Here is a 25,237-nt window from a genome sequence, read left to right as displayed (position 1 = left end):
GGTTTTCGGTTAAACCCCTAAGTCAGCAAAGGTTGGAGGTTGGTTGCCAGGGGAACCAACCACGTGATTAAAGGGTGAAGTTTCCAGTCAGGCTCCCGAACGTCTGGGGAGGGGAGAGAGGCTGGAGATCGAGTTCAGTCACCTATTGCCAATGATCTAATTAATTATGTTTATATAATGGAACCTCCATAAAGACTCAAATGATGGGGTTCAGGGAGCTTCCTGGCCACGTGTACATGCAGAAAGAGCGTTGCTCCGGGAGGGCGTGGAAGCTCTGTGCCCTCTCCCCATACGCTGCCCTGTTCATCTCTTCCATCTGGCTCTTTGTGAGCTATAACCATTAAACTCGGAAGTAAAATGTTTCCCTGACTTCTGTTAGCCGTTCTATAAATTAATTGAACCCAAGAAGGGGGTTGTGAAAGCCTGTGATCTATAGCCAGTTAGCCAGATGCGCAACCTGGACTTCGATTGACATCTGAAATGGGGGAAGAGGACAGTGTTGTAGGATTGAGCCCTTAACCTGTGGGATCCGACAATATCTCCAGGTGGATAGTGTCAGAATTGAGTTGAATTGTAGGAATTCTAGGCTGCTGTCAGAGTAGTGCTTGGTGGTGTGGAAAGAAAACACACACTGTAATTGGTGTCGATTGTAGTTGCCAAGTGGTTCTGATTCATTTGAAGTTGAGTTTCCTTTTGTTAGTACTGCAGTGGCTTTTTAAAACCAGGTCTTGCAGGGAAGTGGGGGGAACGGGTTGGTAGGGTGAGGTCATTCTTTTGCATCTTCCCCCCATTTGAGTGGGAGAGCAGCCTGTCTGAAAATCCCTCCCAACCGCAGAAGCTTTTGCTGTCCTTGCTTGTTGCTCCTCCTCCTCGAAGGAGGAAATTGGCAGAAGAGTAGGGCAGGGGTGTCAGGGTTTGTTTTGGGTGGGGGGTGTTAGGGTCAGGCTTAGTAGGGGGGCAGTTCTTCCAGTTCTTGCCTGTCTCCCCTTTCTCAGGTCCTTCCTTAATATCTCAGAAAAGCTGAGAGGGTGAGAGATTAGATCATACTTTTGAAGTTACTTAGAAAGGCAGCAGTCCTGGATTTTCGGTAGGTCCTGTTTGTTTAGATCTCTGCAGTCCTATCTGGATAGCCTATTGCTCTGCACAGAGCAGACATCTCTCTCTCTCTCTCTCTCTCTTTTTAATAAGGGATCTAGAACTATGGAAGTGGTTGTCATTCCCAGCCAACAAACAAAATCACCTTAGGGTAAAAATACACACACACACTTCTGGGAGCTTAAATAAACCTCGACGTCAACACCAATATTAACCTCTCTGACTGAATTCATGTGGCCGACACAGTTTGCTTGGCTGGGTGGAGTTTTAATAATTGAGCATGCCTTCTCCAAGATGCCACAGTTAATTCATTCCTTATTGTCTCACACATGGCCCGCTTCACACATTTATATGGCCTGCCTGCCCTCTGAGGTCTCTGAGAATTCCACCCTGCCCAAGCAGCCAAATCAGCAGCCTTCCTTCCCCGTGTGCTCCCCTTGACACTACAAGTCTGACAGACAATCAGGTCTCAGAACCACCAGCATCTCTGAGTAGTGACCATTCATTCTGTCTGTAGAGGTTCTCAGTTCTGGCTGAAAGAGAATCACAGGGAGGTGTTAAAAATCACTGATGCCTGGCCTACATTACAGTTCCTCCCTGGGGTCTCAGGGAAGGGTACATTTTTCAGATGGGAGGGAGTGTGGTGTTTTAAGGAAACTTCGTTTTGAGTGTGGGATCAGTTAGATTGGCGTTAACAGTTTCCCTTTAATGAAATTTAAGATTATGAACTTCTTTGTACAATGTGACTGACAAGCTACGTGTTGGCAGTGAATTAAAATAAGGTTTTTCATGTATATTTCTTAAACTATTTGGTGTCAGAGCCCCACACCTTACTGTCTGTCAAGTCTACCCGGCGGAAAGGTCCTTGGGTTCCTGTGAAGTGAGTGATTCTGTCCAGTGCTGGGCCAGGGAGACCTGGAGCAGAGAGACACCTGTGTGAGTCTAAAAGAGATGTAACCTTTAGGCAAGTTCAGGCCAAGATCTGCAAGAGCCTCCACCGTGATGTGTATATATGGAGGCTTGGATTCCGGTTTAAACAAATGAAGTTTTGATGTCCCTATTTCTCCTGCACCCTATCCCATTGTAACTGTGCTACATTTTGTCTGACTTCATTTTTTTTTCATAAGAAGTACAATTTTTATTCTCTTAAATTTAGTGTAATTTTTTTTCTTTGCCATTCCACCTCCTGCCCCAGTGGCAGAAAATTTCTCTCAGTCAGTTGGAGCTAATGCAGGTTTCTTTAGTCAATTTCGGGCTCCCCTTATTCTCTCCTCAGTGTTGCTTCTAAGTTGTGGGCATTCTCATAGAGCTCAGTGTGGGGGTGGAGGGACGGAGTAGGAGGATGCTTGTCATCGGTCTCACTTGCCCCGCCTGGTGCTCAGCTGCCCATCCACTCCCATCAAAATTATGTTGTTGCCTAGGCACTTTCGAGATTTCCCTGCAGTTCACACCATTCCAGGGATCCAGGACAATTTTAACTGCTTTCTTAGGGGGCTGTTTGTCAGTGCCGCACGACTACTGTTAGACCGAGGTCAACGTATATGGTCCGTATACGAGGTCAACGGACCTCATATACTAGTGCATTCTCAAACTTCTCATGTGCATACAGCTACCTGGAGACGTGGTGAAACAAGGCCCTGACTCGTTAGGTGTGGATTAGGGCAGGGCCTTCGTTCTAACAAGTCGTCAAGTGACACCGAGGCTGATCTGTGGACCACACTTTGAGGAGGGAGGCTGGAAGTCAGAAGGGCTCTGACTTCAATGGAGCTCTCAGCCTGCATCTCTTCCACTTGCTTGGGGAAGTGCTGTGGTCACAGGGAAAGATTCGGTTACAAATGGCTACAAATGCACTTCCGTTTTCTACCTCTTAATTTCTTCAGGGAACATCTCTGCTTAAGAGAATAAAAGAAAAGCACTTCTCTAAACTGCTTCTAGGGCAGGTTTCAATTACCCAGGTATGCTCTTTTTGCCTTTATCACTTATCTTCCCATGCTCCCTAAGGGGAGGAGAACAAAAGAGATGCCACCCCCACATCTCCTGTGATCCTCCTCTTGGTGCTCAGGCCTTAAGTGTGGCCTAGACTTACTTCCCTACTTTTAGCAAATAGAGCACCGCCGAAGTCTTGGGATGTAACTCCTGAGATTAGTTTAGACCAGCGATTTTCAACCAGTGTCCTGCAAGAATTTTTAAAACATGCAATACCTGATTATTTAGTCAGGGGCACTGACATTTTCCCCTTAGATTGTCAAATAAGAAAATGACAACAGCTAACCCAATAGCCGTCCTGTGTGAATGAATCAAAATTATACCTATTTTTTTGTCAGATCGGCAAAAAATATATTTGTTGGTGGGCTGCAGAACTTTAGCCGTAAGTTTGTGTGTGCCATGGGATGAGAAGGGCTGCAAATCGCTGGTTTAGACAACAGCTGACTTCCTTCTTGGAATCGCGCTCCCACTGAGGTCCCTGGTGCTGGGCTGCAAGCTGCCATTCTGTGAGCAGCCCTGGGGAGGGGCCCACCATGGTGTAGCAAGAAACGGACTCCCGGAGACCAACAGCCTGCGAGGAAGGAATCCTGAAAATAGCTGGATGAGTGATCTGGAAAGGGGATCCTTCAGCCCAAGTCTAGTTTGGGGATGGACTGCAGTCCTAGCTCACAGCAATCTCAAGAGAGACCTCGAGCCAGAGGCGTTCAGCTAAGATGCTTCTGGATTTCTCACCTTCAGAAACTGTTCATTTAAGCTTCTCAGATTTGGGGTAATCTGTTACTCAGCAATGCCAGGCATTTGGGGAACATTATTAGAATGTCTGACTAACCTATTATGAAGATAATGCACAATTATTATGACAAAAGGAAAGAGAAGCAACATTCTTGGGCTCGGGTGGCTATTTGGAGCTCCGCACGACACGCCTTCACATGTCGGTTATTAGACCTTTGGCCTTTTTTATTTTTATTTTGTTCAACGTGGAACTCTCGGGTGTCTGAGTTTGAAACTCAATTTTAACCTTTGTAGCTATAAACCGACTACACTTGTACTTATCATCTGGCTTTGGAAGAGAACCGGTGAAATCAACATTTCTCACCTTGCTAAACCCTCCAGGGCTGGCAGGAGCAGGAGGTGCCTTTCCTCCGCCCCTTTTCCAGTCTCAATAGCCGAGTTGTCTGACTCGGAGAAAACCACCTTCGATTACATAAAGGTTATTAGGGGCCAGGGAAACACTAGTCCTTTTGTTACCAGCAATCTCCAGCTTAGGGATGGGGGTAACCCCTAGAAAGTTGGGCGGGCTTTTGTGTTCTCTCCAACTCTGGGGCTTTGATCAAACCTCAGAGACAGGAATTTCTAGTTTTCCGAAAGTTGGGCGAAACGGACCCCGCAGGCCTAGAAAGCCGCGTCCCCAGCCTAGTCGTCAGGGTTTGGACTCCTCCCCTCCGCGCTGCGCCGCTCGGGGCAGCCGGAGCAGGGAGATGCCGGCGCCTCCCAACACCCCGCGTGGGGGTGGGCGGGGCGGCCCGCGCTCCCTCCCCGCCCCTCCCCTCCCCTCTCCCGCGCCGTCCCCACCCATTTCCCTTTCAAAGTCGGGCTGTCGGGCGGACGCGACCTCTCCGGGCAGTGACGCGCGGGGAGGAGCTCGCCGCCGCCTCCGCCGGGCGAGTAGCCATGCCCGCGCCCGGCCGCTCCAGGAGCCCGCTCCGGGCTGTCTGCGGTTCCGCGGGCCGGCGACGGGAGTGAGCGGGAGCAGCGGGCGAGGAGCCGCCGCTCGGCCCGCGATGTCACCATTGTTCAGCTGGGTGGCCAAGGTAGGCGGCGTCGGGCGGGCGCCCGTTACCACCGCGGACCGCCCTGGGAGCCGGCGTCCCGGCGGGCGCGGTTCTGGGAGCTTTTGTAACTGTCGGGGGTCCGGGGCACGGGGAGCGCGGGCGGCGGGGGTGGTTCGACTGAGCCCTGGCCGCCCGCGGCAGGGGGCGCCCCGCAGCCCCGGGACCGCGGCGAGAGAGCGGCCACTGCGCCCCGGGTCGTTGTCCTAGTGGTTCTCATTCATTCGTAGCCATGCCTTTGGGGCAAACGGGCAAGTAGTGTCACTCCCATTTCACAGGTGGGCAGAGTGAGGCTGACGCGGGGACCCAGGGGTTCGCGCCTGGCGATCAGCTTCTCTCGCCCCGCAGTCCCCCACGCGGGGTGGATTCAGGGCTTGGTGTTTTCTCGGCTGGGACCTGTGTGTCGTCCTCCTTGATGTACGTTTGTAATTGGTTGTCTGGGATAGGACACTGAGGACGTCCAAAATGCTGATGAACTTAGTGCACCTAGGAAGTGTCTGTCTTGTTTTTAACTCCCTGGCTTCAAAGGCAGGTTTTGAAATCTGAGTTTGAAATGTAAGTTATTTGCTATTTCCTTAAAGTTTTATTTTCAGAACATTGGTGCCTTCGGAATAACTGAGCGTGACAAATCCAGGCCAGTGTCAACTGTTGCAAAAAGGAAGGGATCGGAGTAGATTTCCAGAGTTCCCACTAGCGTGAAAACACAGTAATAGGATAATACCCCACCCCCTGCGTGTTTGTGCGTTTTGAATGATGCATCCCTCACAGCCTCTAGGGTCAGCGGGGCAATAGGGCATTTTTCTCGCTCCCTACGGATCCCCTCCCTTTGCTAGCTCCTTGGCAGTGCTCGATCCTGGGGTCTGGCATGGTGAGCAATAAGCTCACATTGAGAGAACCCGTTAGCCATTCCGTGACTTTTTACGTATACTAATTAGGTGGTGGTTAGAGCTCTAGTTATGATGCAACGCTTTTAGAGTGTTGTTTTAGAGTACGTTTTTATGAATACCTGTTTATGAGACATCTAAGCCTTTGCCTATCATTAAAGAGATAATAAAATGGAGACACAGAGACCAAATAAAATCAGTTGTTAGGTGCCGTGTCCTATTCCATCACCGACTCCTCCCTAGAACCGTCACTTCCTAAAACGGAGCTGGTGGGCAAATGAAATGACAAAAAAGTTTCAAATTGTAATTTTTTGCTGAAAAAAATGGATAATACCCAGATTTTCTGGCTTGAAGTGATAGCTAATTGGCTTTTATAAATAATGCTACATTTTTAAAATGGTGTTATGTAGTTTGAAAAGTAACTCAGGGTATGTGGTCTGGTTATATTTTACTTACCCCATTCTAGATTGAGGATTTGACTGTAGTAAGGCCAAAATGAGGGAAAAAAACCCAAAACCCAAAAACAAATAGAAACTTATGGTTTTTAATTACAAAATCAATAAGAAGTTAATCTAAACCCCCCAATTTATTACCAGTACTGTTTTATAGTTTTATTTACTTTTTCAAAATGTATTTAATAGAGTGCTTTCCACACGGATGTGAGATGGACTTTTGGCCCACACTGCTGACAGTAAAAACACCAGACCAAAGCCTTATTATTTTTTTTTAAATGACTTTCACAAGGATAGTCAGCCAACTAGCAATACTTTTGAAAAGTTTATGTAAATGAACTGTATGTTAATAATTTGATCTAAATTCTGAACCATGTTATTCCAAAGTTATTTAAACTGCAGAACAACAATGAACTACAATATTTGTGGAGCAAATTTGTCAGTTGTCAGCATAATTTTAAAAAGTATTGTTACTTTATTTCTTCTAGGTGGTGTGCTATTATGAATTGCATCCTGAAATTGATTTTCATACACAATATGTTATTCTCTGAGAGCTTTTAGAATATGAAAGTTCATTTCTTGGGGTAATAGATTATAAGAGTGACTTTCTATGGAACCTATTTGTTTTTCAGTTGAGACAAGTCATTAACACACTTTGCATTATAGACTAGGGAGTGTTTTAAAGGAAGACGCCAGAGGCACAAATAATGCACCCAATGTGCAGAGTCCCAAAGTGCATTTGTATTTGATTTTAGAATGACCCTTCAAGAACACACAAATGCACCACACACCAACATGCAATTTCCTTTTCAATTGTGACCCTTGCAAGCTGCAGCTCAACAGCTGGTAGGGAAGGAGAAAGGGGAGTGGGCGTGGCTTGAAGCAGATGGGTACCTGAACATGAATTTGTTTTTCTTGGGTGATGCATTAATCTTGTATGACTGTTTACAGTGAGCAATTTTATGCTGTAAAAGTAAAGTCAAAACGGAAGAATTTTATTTCAAAGAGATTATCTGTTAAAAAAATATAATATGGACTTTTTGTTTGTTTGTTTTATATTGGGCAGGACCTGGAACATTAAAGCAGGTGTGCATTGTACCACAAGTGGGGCCAGGTTATATAGAGGTGTGATTTTTTGATTAGTCTCTCATTGAGAACACTTGAGTTTTACGTAGACTATAAGTAACAACAAACTCTCAAGCTTTGCGACTTTCATACCAAACCCAGAGACATCCCCAATAACCTGGCAGTTCTGAGTATTTCTCCGCCTCCATGTATCAGTTGGTGAAGACTAAACTGCGGCGGAAGCGCCAGGTAAGTTTCTGAATTTGCTGGAATTTGCACCTGGTTATAAAGATAATGGGTAAGATTATTGCTAGCATCTCAGATTAGTGGATTATAAATATATGTGTTCATTTATCAGGTAACATGGAAACTGGGACCTAAATATAGTCAAATTTCCTGTGTTCTCAAATCCAAGTGCCCTTTCATATAGTTTAGGCCTTGTATTAAGTTATTTTCCAGTGCTCATGTATTTATTCAGTAGGTGTTTATTGGGTGTCTTCTCTGTATCAGGCACTGTTCATGCCCTGGAGGAGTTTGTTTACTTTGCCAAATAGGTTTAACCTTTGAAAAGTGCACACTGAAGCTTTATAAGCCAAATAAAGTCTATTAAAAATGTATTGGGGAAGGAATGAATCTTCTATAAAGCAAGTAATTGATTACTAATTGATATTTTATGTAATACCAGGTTTCTCACGTTTTGGCTTTGCGTAAAACATAGGTTTATAGCCGTTATTCATTTACTGAGTTATTCAATAAAATGTTTTTGATGCAGATATTTTTTGAGCAGGTACTGTTTGAGGAACTGGAGATTAAGCAGTGAAAAAGGCAGCCCAGGTTCATGTTTTTATGGAGCTCGAATTGTAAACAGGTGAGACAGCTAGTAGATGGGAGAAGTAGGCAAATAGATGAGGCAGGTAGTTTCAGGTGGTGGTGAGTGCTGGGAAGAAGAGTAAACAGGGTGGTTTGGTAGAGTGACTGGAGCCTGGGCTGGTAAGGAGGTGACATTTCATCAGAGTGGTAAGAGGGCACCAAACATGGTCTGGGCAGAGGGAACCGCAGGGACCAAGGCCTGGAGGTGGCCCCAGGAGGGCCTGGTGAAGCAGCAGGACGAAGGCAGGTGTGATGGGTGGGGGGGTGGGGGGATCGACCCTGAGTCTGGAGGGGTTATCTGGGCCAGGATGTTGAAGGCTCTGTAGGCACAGTATGGGTTTAGGTTTGCTTTAGAGAGCAGTGGAGGCCTTTAGAAGGTGTGAAAGAGTGGCGTGCCGTCAGCTCAGCTTGTGTACACCGTGGGTGGAAGCCGAGGGGCCACTCGGGCCGCTGTGGTTTGGGCAGGAGGTGAGAGTGGTAGCTTGGACTTGGGTAGGAAGCGGGGAGCACCAATGGATACATGGTGGTTCTTTGTCTTGTGAAATGATGTGGCCCAGTGGCTTTGCTGTCTCGTTTGTCTGAGGTTGGTGCAAATGACCAGGTAAGTAATTGCTGCTTCTACGTTGAGTACAAGTGCAGCGTTTCCTTTGTTCGGCTGCGTCTAACCTTGGCTTTCGGGCGCAGCTGTGCCCGGACTCTGGGTGTGTTTATTTACCTTTGAAATTTTCTGCAGACTGGATCAGTCCACCTTGGGTGCTGTAGATCAGTTGAACGTGCCTTTCTGTTTATGCAGAACACAGCAGCCTTCATGTAAGGTGTCAGTCTGACTAGCTGGTGTTCAGGCAGCAGACCTTCTGCCGCTGTCTTGCTTAAAGTCAGTCCAGTGTTGGTGTGTCCTAGCTTAATGTGAGGGCTTATTTAAAAATATATCTTACAAGTTTTTTTCTCTCCCCTAGACTTACATGACTTTTTATTAGTGGGTATTTGAGTTTAATAAAGAGGAAAAACTTATTGTCATCGTCAAACCATCCCTTGAATTTGAAAAATCTGCTGACTCTGCTGAGCAGAGCTAGGGTATCCCTGAACAAGATTTCGGCAGAGAGCCCGCGGGGCATTTTTGTCTGGCGGTGGCAGTGGCTTCTCTGGGCCTTGGGAACTCCAGTTGCTCAGAGTGACAGTAATTTGGGCCAGGTAGGTTTTACTAAGAGAGAATGAAGAAAAGCAGGGCTAGAAACCCCACCTAATCCATGAGCCCAGAGCAGATCTTCTAAAGAGAAAAAAACAAATGACAGTTTTCCACCACATTCCCTAAACTGATCTTAGCCTATATGAGCCTCTGCCCTGATCTCCCATTTATATTAAACCCTCCTCATTTTCCACCCCTTCCCTGAACCATTTCTGATATTCATGCATTCGTTCGATGCATTGTGCTAAACAGGGTAGAAAACAACCCCGAGAGCATTTTCTTTGTCCTGTGGGAGTTTCCCTGCCAGGGGACGTTAGACCACTAGCCAGCTGGGCGGTGGCAGGGGACTAAAGGGGGTGGCTGTACCCCTGTCTGAAGGTGACCTAAGAGGGGTCGTCGGCAGAGGGCGGCAGGCTGGTGGAATAATGTGTGCAGAAAGGCCTGGAAGCACGCTGGAGAATCTGCTCTAGGGAGTAGCAGAGGGTGAGACTAGCCACGTGAGCCGGGGCCAGGAGGCACATGGCACAGATCCCTTCAGAGGAGCTGACATTTTATCCTGGGGCAATGGGGACCCCTGTAGGGACTAAAGCCTATTTTTGTCTACATTCTTGTCACATAGTCCATTCTGTGTGAGGCCTTGAGTTAGTTAGTGATCTCCTCCCCTACCTGTAAAGTCCGTGAAAATAGGAGTGGTGTTGTGTTATATGCCAGTGCATAGAAATCACTTGGGGACCTTGTTCAAATGTAATTCTGCTTTAGAAGGTCTGGGATGGAATGCAAGATCCTGCATTTGCAACGAGTACCCTGGTGGTGCTGCTGCTGCTGGTCTGGGGACCACATTTTGAGTAGCAGAGGTCTCAATGTAGTATGTTTTGGTTACATCTACCTTTAGACATACGAGTTGCTCATATGTTTTTGGAACAGATGCCGTGATTTCCGGTTAGCTCCTTGTATCTGCTGGAAAGATAACAGTAGAAATTAATGAAATAAAACTTTAAAAACTTAATATCACAACAACATTGAAATTGGATGTCTGGGGTACAGGAGTAGAAGAAAGATTTACTCTTGCACCTCCCCCACCTTTTATTTTTAGAGAGAGAGCAGAAGGTTCCGAGATTTCCCACAGATCCTCTGTTCCCATACATGCCTAGCCTCCCCCATCATCAATATCCCCAACCAGTGTGGTCCATTTGCTCCAGGTGACAAAACTACGTTGGCATACTGTTATCACTACCCGAAGTCTTCAGTTTGTACAAACTGTGGCTCGTTCTTGGTGGTGTATGTTCTGTGTGTTTGGACGAATGTATAACGGCATGAATCTGTAGTATCATGCCAAATAGTTTCAGTGTCCTCAGAATCCTCCATGCTCGGCCCCTTCTTCGTTCCCCCCTCACCCGCGGCAACCACTAGTCTCTATAGTGTTGCCTTTTCCAGAATGTCATATGGCTGGAACCATAAAGTATATGCCCTTTTCCGATTGGCTGCTTTCACTTAGTAATGTACATTCAAGTTTCTTCTGTGTCTTTCCATGGCTCGATTTTTCACCTTTTAGTACTGAGCAATATTCCATGGTCGGATTGACCAAGTTTATCTCTTCATCTCTAGGAGCACATCTGAGTTGCTTCCAAGTTTTGACAATTATGAATAAAGCTGCTATAAACATCCGAGTGCAGATTTTTGTGCGGACATGAGTTTTTACTGCCTTTGGGTAAATATCCAGGGGCACAGTTTCTGGATCATACGGAAGGCTAGTTTAATTTTGCAAGAAGCTGCCAAACCGTCTTCCAAAGCGGCTGTGACATTTTGCTTCCCACCAGCAGTGAGCGAGAGTTCCTGTTGCTCCACGTCCTCACCAGCATTCGGTCTTGTCGGGGCTCCAGATTGTGGCCATTCTAATAGGTGTGCAGTGCCAACTCATTATCGCTTTAATTGGCGGCTCCCCAGTGACACATGCTGTGGGGTACCCCCTCTTTTGATTGCTAACTTCTAGTGAGTAAAAATAGTAAATCAGTCCTTAATACATTATATTTGTGACTCTAAACTTAAGCATCCCTCATTTTTCCATTATTTCTATTATTTCTGATTTTACTATTGGAAATGTGATGAACCAGCAGGCTATTGCACTATTAGATTTATAAGAAAGACAAAATGGAAGAGTGTTTTTAGTGTTTATGTACTTTGTTACTTTTTCTGCAAATTGTTTTTGTATCTGGCATGTGTTATAATGGAATTAAAGTCACAGGCTTTGTTCACTTGCTTTAGTTGAGCTTTGCTAAGTTAACTTTGCTGAGCCTGCTTTCTCATCCACAAGTCAATTTAATATATTCTATATTTATCTTTTTTAAAATATAGATCCTATCTTAAAATTGAATAATGTCAAAATGTGCTTAGGAAATTGCAAAGAACATGGTTGAGCTTGTGGTCTGAGTCGGTGGCTCTTGTGCATGTGTGGAGCTGGGCCCTGTGGCTCCAGAGGAGAGTAGGCCAAGGGTCCAGCCTCCAACAGCTCGTACGCAGTCTGGCAGGCCGAGGAGCGCCCGCGAAAACAATTGAATGTGATAATGCAGATACGCACACAGGGAATCACTCAGCTGGGGCTTTGACCTTTGAAGGAGATGAGGTCCAAGCTAAGTCTTCAAAGGAAAGATGATTGAGTTGATGCGGTAGGCTGTGTGGATTGTGGAAAAGAACAGGAAATATTAGTGTTAGTTTCTAGCATGTTTTGGAATTATTCAGGGTTGCTTTCCAACTGTGTTTGCCTTGTTTTTGAGGCCACTGATTTTTAACCTTGGGGAAGGCACATCAGGTTAAATAAACCACCCAGAAATAGGGACATTCAGAGTTAAGAAGGGCCCTTGCTTTCACTCCAGCACACCCATCAGTAACTGTGGCCAGCCTGGTCGTGGTCTCTTTGGTGTAACCACAATGTAATCATTAGTGTAATTCTACTGGCTCTTTTCTACATAAGGAAACTGATACCCAGAGCACTGAAGTAATTTAATTTGAACAGCGTCACATAGCTGGTTTGTGGCAGACAGAGCTTCAACCCAAGTTCTTGGACCCCTGCGTTTTGCATCTTTTTCCTGTTGCTCCACGTCCTCACCAGCATCCGGTCTTGTCAGGGCTCCAGATTGTGACCATTCTAATAGGCATGCAATGCCAGCTATTGTCGCTTTAATTGGCAATTCCCTAGTGACACATGTTTGTTAATGTTGCCCTGCTCCTTTGTTTGAGTTTTGTCTTTAAAGTATTTTACTAAAATCAAAAGTATGTGCGTGTATTGAACTGTAGCTTGCATTTCAGAATACGTGATTTAGTCACCTGAGTGTATACATGTGCACTTCAGAGTGGGCCACGGTGCCTGCAAGGAAGAGGGCAAAGAAAGGAAGCCTGATGTTGAGCATCCGTTGGGGAAATGGATGGAGGTCCTCTGAAACGTGAAGGTGTCATAAAGGTCCAAGAGCCTGGGAGGCCTAACTAGCTGTGTAAACTGTGTGCAGGAAGAAACCAGGACCCAAGTATTTGAAGAGGGTGGAAGTTGCCAGCGTCCAGTGTGGCTCCCTAGTACTGGGCTGCAGTGACCTGCTGATTTCACTTAGCGCTCCCATTTCCAGGGGGTGTGCTGTGGGAAATGGGGCAGGGGTGAATAATGTGTCTCTCTCTTCTAACTTGGGAGATTGAGTTTGCTCAGAAAAACATCACCTGCAAAGAGGATTTAACAGGAAAAATTGTATTAGCAGTAATACAACCACGGAGAGGAAGATATAACTGCGTTTTTGAGCACGTAATACGTCCCAGCCATTATGTTGGAAGTAGTCAACTCCCAACTAACTGTGGAAGCAATGGTACTATTCCTGCCTCCTGTACTTTTTGGAGGAGGAGTATGAGGAAACTGAAATTTAGAGGTTAGGAGCAGTTGTGACAGAAGGAGGTCAGTTTTGAGATGATGATAAGCCTGCATTTTCTGTTTTCTTGTTGACCTGAACTGTGGGCTTTAGAGAGTGTTCACTTACTCTTTTCAAAGCACCACGAGACCATGCTTCATAGTTACTCAGCTTCTGTGGAAAATTTTCCTAATGTTAAGAGTCTACCCTGAATAGGCTCTCCAGAGAATCCTGCCCCAGTGGGTGTTTTCTCCATTCTGTGGCAGAGCACCAGCCAGGGAGTTACAGGCATGGGCTGGAGGCCCAGCCTGCCCTGAATTTGCCGTTTGACCTTGGCCAGAAGCCATGGGAACGATGACCATGGCCCTGCTGTCCATCAGGAGGCCCTGTTTGGGTGTCACGTGAGGTGACATGAGTGTGAACTGTCAGGTACTCTTTAGGAAGAGCTTGTCTAGTCATCATGGGAGGTGTAGCCATTCATTTCCAGGAAATTTCTTGACTTCCACTCAAGTTATACTTCCTTGAGCCTCAGGACTTGATATGTAAGATGAGGGCATTGTGTCGAATGATTGCTTATTCTTTTCAATTTGGAATCTAAGCCTATATTACTGCAAGTCAGGCCAATCATCTTAGAGTGTCCACCTCTGATAAGGAAGACCAGGCTCCTGGAGCCATTGGTCTGGGATACACCTTCTCTCCACCTGTTACCAGTGGAGATAGGACCTCCAACAAGTCACTTCTCTCTAAGCATGAACGTGCTCGTCCACAAGGTGGGGATCATAGCATCACCCAGGCGGGGGAGGATTTATCCACGTGGCATACTTCGAACAATGCCTGGCTCAGAGTAAGCACTCAGTGAGGGGGAGCCATCACTATAATTGCCACCACCACTATCACCATCATCATCATCATAGAATTTGGGTGGAGAGAAGACCTTTACAGTTGCTTAGTTCTATACTCTTTCTTAAAAGATTTAAAAAAAAAATGGAACCCTCCAGAGGTGAGGTCACTTTCCCAAAGTCATAGATAAGATTAAGGTGTTCTGACTCTTAGTCCTGAGCTCTTTGTATCACTTGATACTCGCTATGATGGTTAGAGTTTTTCTGTTTTTTTTTTTTTTATCACATTCTGCATGCATTAAACATAAGCCCTGCTTCAGTAGTACAGAACAAGAGCAAACTGCTTTGGTCAGGCCCCAAGTAATTTAGATCAGATAAGGAGAAAATGGGGCAGAGAGAGCTCCAAGGGCCTCTGCCACAGCAGCCTGTGTGACCGTGCCCAAGGTTACACTCTGCCTCGATTTCCCCTTCCCTAAAAGAGAGCAGCTGCTCAACCAGCTCTGACGTCCTCTTATCTCTCAGAATACTATGAAAAATTTCTTCACTTCTACGGCTGTTGCAGTCCAGGAAGTAGTGTGCCAACGAAAGATGTAGGTACTCTAATTTTGGAAAACTTTAAAAATAGGAAGGAAGTTTATTTGTTTAGCAGAAAGCACAATTGTATTGTAGGCTGCTGAAGACAGAGAATGGCATTTTGCAGAAGTTCTTTTCACAGGGTGGACCCAAAGGAAATCAGTCATTAGGTGAAAATACACTGCAAGGTCTTTGAGGTGATACTTGCTTAGATACATTTGCGCATGTCTATTGTGATGGTTTCCATTGTGTCAGGCTTTTTGTTTTTTTCGTACATGTAAATTGCCAAAGTTAGAAAGCTAATTGTAAAATTTCACTTCAGAAACACAAACCAAAAGCCCACTGTGCACTGATTTTTAATAAATTAACTGTATAATGGGCATAAAATAGTGCTAATACATTTACTGTGGTCACGACCTTGTAGTTCCAGAAACTTCCATGTTACTGAGTTTCTAGGTGAGTGGAAGCTGTGGATTCTCTTCCCATGTTTGAAAATACTGGGCTGGCCAAAAAGTCCGTTACATTTTTTCCATACGATGGCTCTAGCAGTGCTTAGTTGTCTTTAACTTCATTCGAAACAATTTTGTTAGATTGTATTGTGATAGCTGTCATATCAGCGTGCATTTAAAAAAACTTACCAAAGTTGGTGAATTTTTGTGCAGCCATTTTAATATTGAAGATGAAAGAAAAGAGGCAACATTTTCAGCATATTATGTGTTATCTCAAGAAAGGTAAAAACACAACTGAAATGCAAAAGAGAGATTTGTGCGGTGTATGAAGAAAGGTGCTGTGACTGCTCTAACGTGTCAAAAGTGGTTGGTGAAGGTTCTTGGTACTGTTGGCATTTTGACCAAATAATTCTTTGCTCTGGGCTGTCTTATGCACTGGAAGATGTTTGGCAGCACCCCTGGCCTCTATGCACTAGAAGCCAACAGCAGGAGATAGCCGACATACTCAAAATACCCAAAGCAATAGTTATCGGTGAAAATGAAAAATGTCTTTTAAGGAAAAAACTAAATGGACTTTTTGGCCAACCCAATGCATGGGCAAAGACATGGAAGTGGATATTCAAATGAGCAGAAGCCCAGATTTTTTTTGAGTGGAGTTGAGTGAGTGGCCCAGCCACACGCCCCAGTTGGTGAATAGGAAACTCACAGGGAGGAGAAGATTGGGGGCGAGGGTTCTGAAGGTCGGGCTAGGTCAGTGTTTTGGTAGAGCTGAGAGAGAAGCCTCAGGGTTGGGAATGGTAGGCTGCCACCCTCAGAGCCGTGTTTCCGGGAGACGAGACTGTCAGTGGAGAGAGGGGTGGGAGGTGGACGCACTGGGAGAGGCCAGAGGCAGGGCCGCCGGTCAGGGGACTTGCTGCGACTTGGCTGAATTAGTGCAGGCCTAGACCACACTTCAGGGTTGGGACTCATTGCGAGAGAGCTGATGGAAAGATGGAGTAAGGAGAGAAGAGTAGAAGCCCCCTTCCAGGTTTCAAAATGAGTTACCTAGAAGGCATTTGGGAGACAAGCAGGAAGGAGAAAGGCCTGTTTTAGGGCAAAGACAATGAGCTTGATTTGGATGTTTTAAGGTCAGGGTGCCTGAAGTGTGGGTGATGCTTAAAGAGGTGACTGAGAATCTGAGTCGAGTTTAGGAGAGAATTCAGAGCTAAAGATGTATTATAAATTAAGAAATTATCGGAAGGAGACTGGACTTCGGATGGTGAGCATGCAAGGCAGTGTGCAGATGATGTATTGTAGAATTGTATACTTGAAGCCCACATAATTAGTGACCACTGTAACCCCAATAAATTCAATTAACAAAGAAAAGAGTAGAAAAGAAAGAAGAAAAAGGATCTTTTTTTGGCCTTGGGGTAGTGGCTGAGATCCCTGGAGAGAGACAGAAGAAGCAGAACACCAAAGAATCTTCTCCACGATGTCGGAACAGAGTGCATTTACTAGATACATCCTGAATGCGGTAGTTACAGTATTCAGATTGCCTTGCCCCATTCCTCCCTTTAGGGCTTCTCTTTGTTTTATTTTTTCCTCTTATCCTTGTAAATCAAGATGAACTTTCACTTTTGAAAACAGCAGGAGTCAGAGACCACAGGTCCCACCTGGTCGGTGGACTTCTTGTTCCTTGACTGCAGGACTGATGGAGGGTAGACCAGGGGTGAGTGTCAGGGAGTCACTGAAGCTTCTGGACACACAGGAGCCATTCCCTTTGCCTGGGAAACAACAAAGGTTTGCACTCCCAGTGGCAGGTCTGGGCTGGCACAGCCCGCCTTTAAACCATGTCAGCCTTGGTTTCAGTGTTGGTTCTCTAGGAATGTTCCTGATTTAAAATATCTGGTCTTGTGAAGATGAAGCCCCCGCCCCCGGAAGAGCAGCCGGCAGGGCAGGGCGAGGCGGAGCTGTGCAGGCCAAGTGCTGCACTTCTCAGTGTCTGTCTTCACGGGAGCCCTAGACGTGGGCAACTGAAAGTCCGGCTTTGAGCCGTGTGGACGCGCTCCGTGCATCCCGTTCCCCTGCCTCCTCAAGGAGGTGCCCCGTGTTCCGCAAGAAGTCCACACCCCTTTACAGAGCTCTAATGGAAAGGAGGGTTTTTATCCTGTAAGCAGAAGTCTTTCTCACTTTGTCTCACCTTCTTTCTTTCACATTTATGAGAGAGCTGTGCTCCTGCCCCTTCCCTGTGACAGATTTGCGGAGGCAGTGACGTTTGTCCTGTCTTCCCTTCCCAAGCTGGAAGCCCAGAGCGCCCTCCCCCAGTCTCCCCCGTTCGTGGAATTGCAGGCACCTTGGGACTCGCACCGCTGCCGCCTTTAAAGTCTCCCTTGACCAAACGTGAAACTCCCACCGTGGCCGGATTTGCAGGAGGGACTGGTCAGGCCGTGACCCCTCTCTTAACTTAAGGGTGGCGCTTCTCCTAATGCAGCAGGCTTTTCATTCTTTTAGCACCCAGGTCGTTTTGCTAGCTTACCCGAGACTTACAGTCAACGAAATCCTCCAGTCGTTTTCACGCGAACTTGTGGCAGACTGTGTCTATCCCGTGGGTACTTGCCCAGCTGAGGCTTTTTGTTGTTGTTGTTCTTTTGCAACTTCTATATAATACTTTACATCTATCGCCATGTTCCTGATGTGGGGGTTTTTAGGTTTGTTTTTCACTCTATTAGCTAATTTTTATAAATGGTAGTGATATGAAGAGTGCTGTAGTTCAGTCCGTAATATTGTAATCACCGTGTATGGTACCAGGTGGGTACTTGAAATATCTGGGGGTGGAGGATCACTTTATAAAGTATACGATTGTCTAACCACTATGCTGTGTACCTGAAACTAATACAAAATAACACACAATGGGCCCTGGCCGGGTAGCAAAGTTGGTTAGAGCGTTGTCCTGATGGGCCAAGGTTGTGGATTTGATCCCAGGTCAGGGCACGTACAAGACGCAACCAATGAATGCGTGAATGGGTGAAACAACAAATCCATGTTTCTCTCTCTCTCTGTCCCCAATCAATCAGTAAAAAATAAAAATATTCAATGTAAACTAACTGAAAAATAAAATTAAAAAAAGAATGCTATAGTTCATGCCCTTCAGTGTGACAATGGCCTTGGAGCAGGTGGCCAGGGAGGGGAGCTTGGGTAAGATCAAATACTGTTTCCTACGCACTGGGGGCATAGGCAGGGCCGGGAGGAGGAGTGTTAACTGAGGGCTGGCCCTGGCTATGCATTTGGACTTGGACAACTTCGTTCTCTGTGCAGTTTTGTACTGTTCCGTTTCTGTCTTGTGTATGACTTTGATTGGTTCCTTTCTCTAAAATCAGAGAGCAAACACTTGCCACTTAATTCTGGTTTTGAGGTGTCATATGCTAGGATACAATGAGTTCTGTAAACATTTATCAAAGTTATCTAACATTTATCACTTCTGAGGGGCAGCAAATAATATTGTTATTGCTATACTTGGTATTACATAAAGTATAAAATGTTAAGTAGAAAATAGATTAGACCAGTTCTAACTAATATTCTGTACTGGCCAAAGTTCTGATTTGCTTGTTGATCAAGATTAAAGAAAAAGGAATGGCTACTTGGTAAGAATAGTTTATTTCAAGAAAAGCACTAAAATGATAAGAGATAAAGGCCTGTTTCTACCAATCTGAATGAAGTTCAGGATTGTTGACACATGTGACAGGTTTTATTCAGGAATGCAGCCAATGCTGTAAAAGCTAGGGCGGCATACTTAAAAGCTGTAAGTGATTGGTATACAGTTGACTCTTAAACAATGTGGTTTTAGCGGCCCCGACCCCCTGTGTAGTCGAAAATCGGAATAGGATATTTGACTCCCCCCACACTCAAGTTGTCCCTCGGGCCCCACTGGGGATTGGCTCTAGGACCCCGTGCACGTAACAAAAGCCCTGGACGTTCAGGTTCCCGTATAAAACGGTGTAGACCGATGCACACAGTGTGCTCTCAGCGCCGTGGACGCCCAGCTGCTGGTGGGAAACAGTACCCGGGGCAGCTGGGTTTGTAAGACATACCAGAGCTCACTCTGACAGGCATGCACAGTAACTTCGAATCTTTGGCATTGGCTTGGAAACGGTCACCGACCTCACAGATGTTGGTGCCAGGGCTGTGACTGGGCTGCTCTGCGTGTTTGCGCAGGTTGCATAGGGCACCCGGCCAACGGCAAAAGTAGGGGCTGAGATGCAGCCCGTGCTCGGCTTACTGAAGTCTGCCACCCAGGGTTTTTGTCTGTGAGGTGCAGGCAGACAGAGCTTTGGCTTTTAATAATCTGAACAAAAGCACCACGTATGTGGGGGGTAGCTCTGTGCTAGAAATGACTTTGTGCTTAAAAAATTAACATTGCTGTTGTCAACATGATTCCCTACTGTGCCCACAAATGTAATATTTTGAATCACATTTGCTTTACTGCATTTTCTAGGAAGGGATAGGAATATTTATCTGATTAACGGGGCTAATGGTTTCTCTAAACTCATGTTTGAATTGTTCATAAAAGAGATCAGTTCTCACTACTACCACAATTTTGATTTAAGCTACAGATTTTTGTCTTAAGTATGTATGCATATACAAGGACACTTTTAAATACTGCTTTTAGAGTGTCATCTAAATTTTTTGGTTTCTGTAGATGTTGAAGTTTATTTTTCGGATTGTTTTTCATGATCTAAAGACTTTTGTATGTTTTGTAGTGAAGCATTTGGGGCATGTGGAAATGTATGCTATTTCATGTACACATTGAAATAATTTATCATCATATATTTCAAATGATTTCCTCTCTCCAAATAATTTTGCCCCTGGAAGAAGTCCTCACCTAATTAACAGTACACAGTAACCTCTAAAATGTCTTGAAATTTAAGAACAATGTACCTTTTTAAAAATTAAAAATAACCTTTTTTAAGATTGCAGAAGCAATATGTGATAATTGTAGAAAACAACATACCGATTAGCAAAAATAACAAACCCTATCACATTCCTGCTATCCTGAGATGAACCCAGGTAGCCTCTCCCAGATCTTTCTTATTGATAAGCACTGATTTAAGTTATATCTCTTTTGCTGAAAATAAGCAGAAGAAATAACAGCTCTCTTCAAAGATGCTCACTTTTTTCCCCATCTGTCATGATTTTTGGCTAGAATGCCCAAGTGGACTGGGAAGAGCTGGTGAGAGGAATGATTCCCTGAGCACACCCTGATTTCACTGTCTGCACAGTTTCCATTTTCTGTTCAGGAATAAAATGTTGAATTCATGGATAACTATTGAATTGTAATTTGTGTTCAGATTTCTGGATTTTTTTGGGGGGGGGTCTCAGCTTTTCCATCCATCCAGCTTACCAGTTCTCGCCAGGTGCACCTTCCAGATTGTTCTTTATTTTTAACTCTCCTCTCTGTCTGGCTTACCACTGCCCTTGTGAGGTGGTTGTTTCTTCCCTCCCAGTTGCTCGTATGTTCCTTCATCATTCATTTCCTCGGTCTGAGTGTGAGAAACTGGCACTGGGAGACAAGGCCCCTGCCTCCAGGGACTGATCATGAAGGCAGGTAACTAAGGTGTTTCCACTCAGCATCCTTCTGCCTGTCATCCTTCCTTGGCTCTTTTGTCTGGCACACCCGGCCTCTCCACAGCAGCCACGTGACCTGTTGGACATGTGAAGTGGCCCTGCCGCACCTGTCTCAGTCCCTGGGTTTGCTGGCAGCCTGGGGTAGGGGTGCTGGGCCTGGCACCTCCCTCCTCACCTCCCTGACAGACGTCTCCTGGAAGGCAGCCCGGGGCTCCCTCCTTTGGGCAGGGCTCTGTGACGCCTCTCCTCCTGTCCTGCCCCCGCTCGGCGCAGGGGCCCGGCCTCTGTTCTCTGGCTGAGCTGAGGCTCACCTTGCGTCCTCCTCCATCTGCACGCGGTGCCACATTCACCTGCAGCCCCAGTGCCCAGCGCTGGTCTGGAAGGGTCTGCGTTTCTGTAAAACGGGAATATTGCCGTCTTCCTCAGAGGGCTGGTGTGAGGATTCAGTGAGATAACCCACGGAAAGCACAGTGTCTGGCATTGATAAGTGATGATCAGGGCCTGAGATACAGGTTAACTAGATTCAAGTGGGGGTGTCAGAAGCTGAGCTTTTCCCTCCACCAATGTATATATGAAATATTGGGGTCACACTTCCTCTACCTAATATTAGGTAAGGTTAGAAAACGAAATCATTTTGTTTCCTTCATTGTAATCTCTAGAGTTTACTTACAGTACTTTGGTGTATTTTCAAGTAAATATATTTAAGTTGAGGTGAATTAGCATTACATTATTCACTTGGCACTTTAAGGTGGAGAAACAGAAAATTGCCATTTATTTGCCTCGTACATTAAAGTGTCTGTGTTCAGTGAACACTCGGACACAGGCCTGCAGGTCCACAGGACCGGACCCAGCGGCACCCCACCCCCAGCCGAAGTGTGGTGTGGGTGACAGACTCTGGGCTGTGACCTGTGTGGCCGGAGGGCCAGGGCCTGGGAACCCGGGGAAGGGGGCAGAGGAGGTGTTTGGACTGGATCTGGAGAACCAGATGATAGTGGAGAGTCAGGAGGAACATTCTAGAGTCAAGGCTGCCCTGCTCGCCTACAGTTGTCAAGTGCGAGCTGCGACCCGAATGACAGTTTCTCCAAACGAAGATTCAAAGATTGTTATGTTGTCATGTTTTTTCTGTTCCCCACTGGCGGGCATAATAGCAAGTTGATTGAAAATAATTTTCATCTGTATATTAGACTAAATTATCATATGCAAGGACTAGCTAGGCCCCAAAAACCATATCAGAATTGAGTACTTGTAACATTGGAAAAGAGTTGTAATGTCTTTATATTAATGAAGCTCTTATATTATGTAGAAATTAATTCCATAACTCTAACTAATGGACACTTGAGTTTTACCCAATAGAATTTTCTTTCCTTATTGACTGCGTCATGCCATTTTAATTTCTCTTTGTAGATTTTGATGGCTGTAGCTTCTGGTGCAGCTTTCTCATTTTCGGTTGGCTTTACATTTGCCTTGGAATGGGGGGATGACATCGTTTCATTAATCATCTATGCAATATATGCCCACTGTGGTCCCCCCCAGAGAGATGACTGCTGGTGGTGTCGATCTGTCTTACCCTTGAATTAGTTATAATTTGTTCTCCCAGCTCCCTGGGCTTCCTTTAGTCCTGGGATCTGAGGATGGAAGTCAGGGGTTGGGGCCCATGAACTTGGATAGGGGGAAAAAATGCATCTTCATTTTTAGTATCTTCTTACTAAAATTTAACATTGTCTTCAATTATGAACGTAGTCATCCAACCCAGAAGGATAAGCAGCTCCGGTGATAGCAACATCAATCAAATCAGTTATTTTTATGTTGCTTTGTAGATGTTACACGTTTCTAAAAAATGCCATCTGTGCCCATCATCACTTTGGATCACAGCAGTTATTTGACTTGTGTCTAGGTCTTGTTAAATGTGGTGATAAACACATAATACTATGTCATACTTATTTGGGTGATTCCCTTTTAGTATAATTCAGTTCTGTTGTATTCCCTTGTGTTCTGGTTTTTGCATTAAAAAACCTTATTTTGAGATGAGGCCATAGGGTCAGTCAGAGGGGTGGGTGACGCAATGTTTAGGAGCCTCTGCTTTGGTCCCCAGGGTGCACTGGAGAGAGGACGTGTCAACATTTGCTTGGGGAGGATGGTGGGAATGTGGGATATGTAATTAAAAGCTAAAATACTGTCTCTCCACCTAAGAGGCCTGCTGCCCCATACAGTCTTGCCTGTTGCCCCAGACCCACAGCAGCACAGTTTAACACAACTTCAGCAGCTCTGCAGTCATGGTGTAATGTGTGCCCACCGCACACAAAAGGGTTAAACTACAATCTCTGTAGCAAGTGTCCCCAACCTCAGGCCATTACCCGTCCAGGCCTGTTAGGAACTGGGCCACACAGAAGGAGGCGCGCTTGAATGTAATGCGCTGGAATCATCCCCAAACCACCCCCCCACCCCCGGCCTCTGCCCTGCTCTGTGGAAAAATTGTCTTCCAGGAAACTGGTCCCTGGTGCCAAAAGGTTGGGGACTGCTGCGCTATATAGCCTTTGAAAAAATACATGATCTGGTTCCCACCCAAACTTGGTTAAAATAAAAATAGGTTAGGCGCTTAGACGGGTCAGACTTCAGCTGTCTGGAAAAATCTTCTCATCCAAAATGCCTTGGTCCCCGTGTTTCTGGTCTCTTGCTTTCACCGCACTCATTCCTTCTGCACGTGTGTGTTGCATGCATACTGTGTGCAGGCGTCGTCTTGGGGTATCACAGATTCATCATGATTCTCTTCTAGAGCCTACTCGAGGTATTTCTTTCTCATCACCGACAAACCTGGAATTCACTGAAGTTTTATTTTCAGTTGCAACCGTTCACACATTGAACAAACTTACTGAGTTCTTGCTGTGTGCCAGGCACTGTCCTAGACACCTTGGGCTACGTTAGTGAGCAAAGCAGACAATGATTCTCTCTCTTGGAGCTGACAGTCAAACACTGACGTGTTTCATGCGCCGGCGTTGGTAGGGCTGTCCCAAATACGCCACCAAAGCTGCTCGCCACGCCTAGACCTGTGAGTGCTTCCCTCTCCGTCCCGCGGGCCTTGTGTTCTGCTTCTTCCGCTCTGGTTTAATCAGAGCCCCTACTCTTAAATATTTGGGGTTGCTGGAAAGTGGGGGTGGGAGAGGTAGGGGAGAGCCCTGTTGCCTACAGGATGCTTGGAAATGTGGGAAAATCTTCCAGTGATTGGCATTATCTGCTGCTGGCTAATATAGACTAAACCTTTGTCATTTATTAGCAATTCTGTCTGAAAGGTATTTGGACTAATAACAAGCTCACTGCCTTTAGGTACTGTTACTTTATTATTTTATTTTATTTTTTTTAGCAGTTCAGTAGAACCATTTATTTTGCCTGTGGTTTTGTGGGTAAGGGATTTGGGGAGGGCTCTACCCAGCAGTTTGTCCGTCTGGCTTCATGTGGGGCAGCAAGGTCTAGATGACTCACTTCCAAGGTGGCATCTTTGCTCACGTGTCTGACGTCTCAGTGCTCCTGGGCTTTTCTTGCTGTCCGCCTGGGGCCTCAGACCGCAGGGCTTCTTCCATGACTTGGGCTTCTCAGGTACTGTTACTTGTACGGAATTTTGGCCTTTTCTTACTTTGCAAAAATGAAGGTAACAGCTAGCATTTATTGGGAGTTAATATACGCTAGGCTGTCTTCCAACAACTTCCACATTCATTGTTGAATATTACCCTGTAAACAACCTGCAGGGTGGCCAGTAATACCCCATTTTGACGGGTGAGGATGCTGAGGATGCTGAGGTTCTAAGCGGCTGCGTCCCTAGCCCAGGCTTGCACGTGAAGCCCGCTGCAGAGTCTGGACCTCATTTCAGCATGCCAGTTGTAGAATTCCCCCATAGGATCTGTCAGCGGGCGGGGAGATTCATGGCCTCAGCTGGGGCAGGATTTGGGCCTGACTTTCTCCTAACAGTTGTGACTAGCAGCAGCGAGAGTTCATCTCCGTCTTTTTAAAGGTTTTTCTGTTTCAGTTTCTGCTCCCAGATGTCCCTGCTAATGGAATATTTTTCTCCAGTCTAGTAAGCAATTCTGAGTTCACTCTCACAATTTCTCCTGCTTCCCACAACACGCACACAAACATCTTACGTACTCTGAAATGTAACTGGGGATCCAGACTATTTGTGCAAAGGTTGGGATGCTTATCACACATTTTCCAAGATGGCTTATTATTCAGCAGAGTCTATGACATGTAGTGTGAAGTAAATTGGAATTGGATCCTGAGTAGGTTTAAACATTTTTTTAAGGTATCCCCATTGTGTACGGTGCTTGCAGTGAATGAAATTGATACTGTGGTTCTCAGAAAGGAATGGGATGGTTCTGTATGGGACCACACGTCAGTGCTTTGTGCCCACGATGATAAGAGTAAGTTTCAGGGCACTGGCCCCCCCTTTTTTGGTAAAGGAAATGGCTGTTAGTATACACAAAGAACCACATGCAAGAAAAACCAAACTGTTAACTGGGTAATTTCTGGGCTGGG

At 45.7% G+C, this 25,237-nt stretch overlaps 1 protein-coding gene across 4 annotated transcripts in view; it reads left to right on the top strand.

Annotated features, from left to right (window-relative positions):
- TBC1D1 (TBC1 domain family member 1) overlaps positions 1-25,237 on the top strand; it is a 208,768-nt gene that overhangs the window by 66,139 nt on the left and 117,392 nt on the right. The window contains exon 1 of one of the 4 annotated variants that reach the window (XM_053922310.1): positions 4,674-4,892. The exons of the other annotated variants lie outside the window; for them this stretch is intronic. Coding sequence (XP_053778285.1) covers positions 4,863-4,892 — 30 coding nt within the window. The 5' untranslated portion in view covers positions 4,674-4,862. Of the gene's footprint in view, positions 1-4,673; positions 4,893-25,237 lie in introns of those variants that run through there. 4 annotated transcript variants of the gene reach the window in all.

Source organism: Desmodus rotundus, chromosome 4 (genome assembly GCF_022682495.2).
Source record: "Desmodus rotundus isolate HL8 chromosome 4, HLdesRot8A.1, whole genome shotgun sequence".
NCBI classification, from domain to species: domain Eukaryota; kingdom Metazoa; phylum Chordata; class Mammalia; order Chiroptera; family Phyllostomidae; genus Desmodus; species Desmodus rotundus.
Note: the sequence above shows the minus strand (reverse complement) of the source record. Positions and strands in the feature narration are given on the sequence as shown.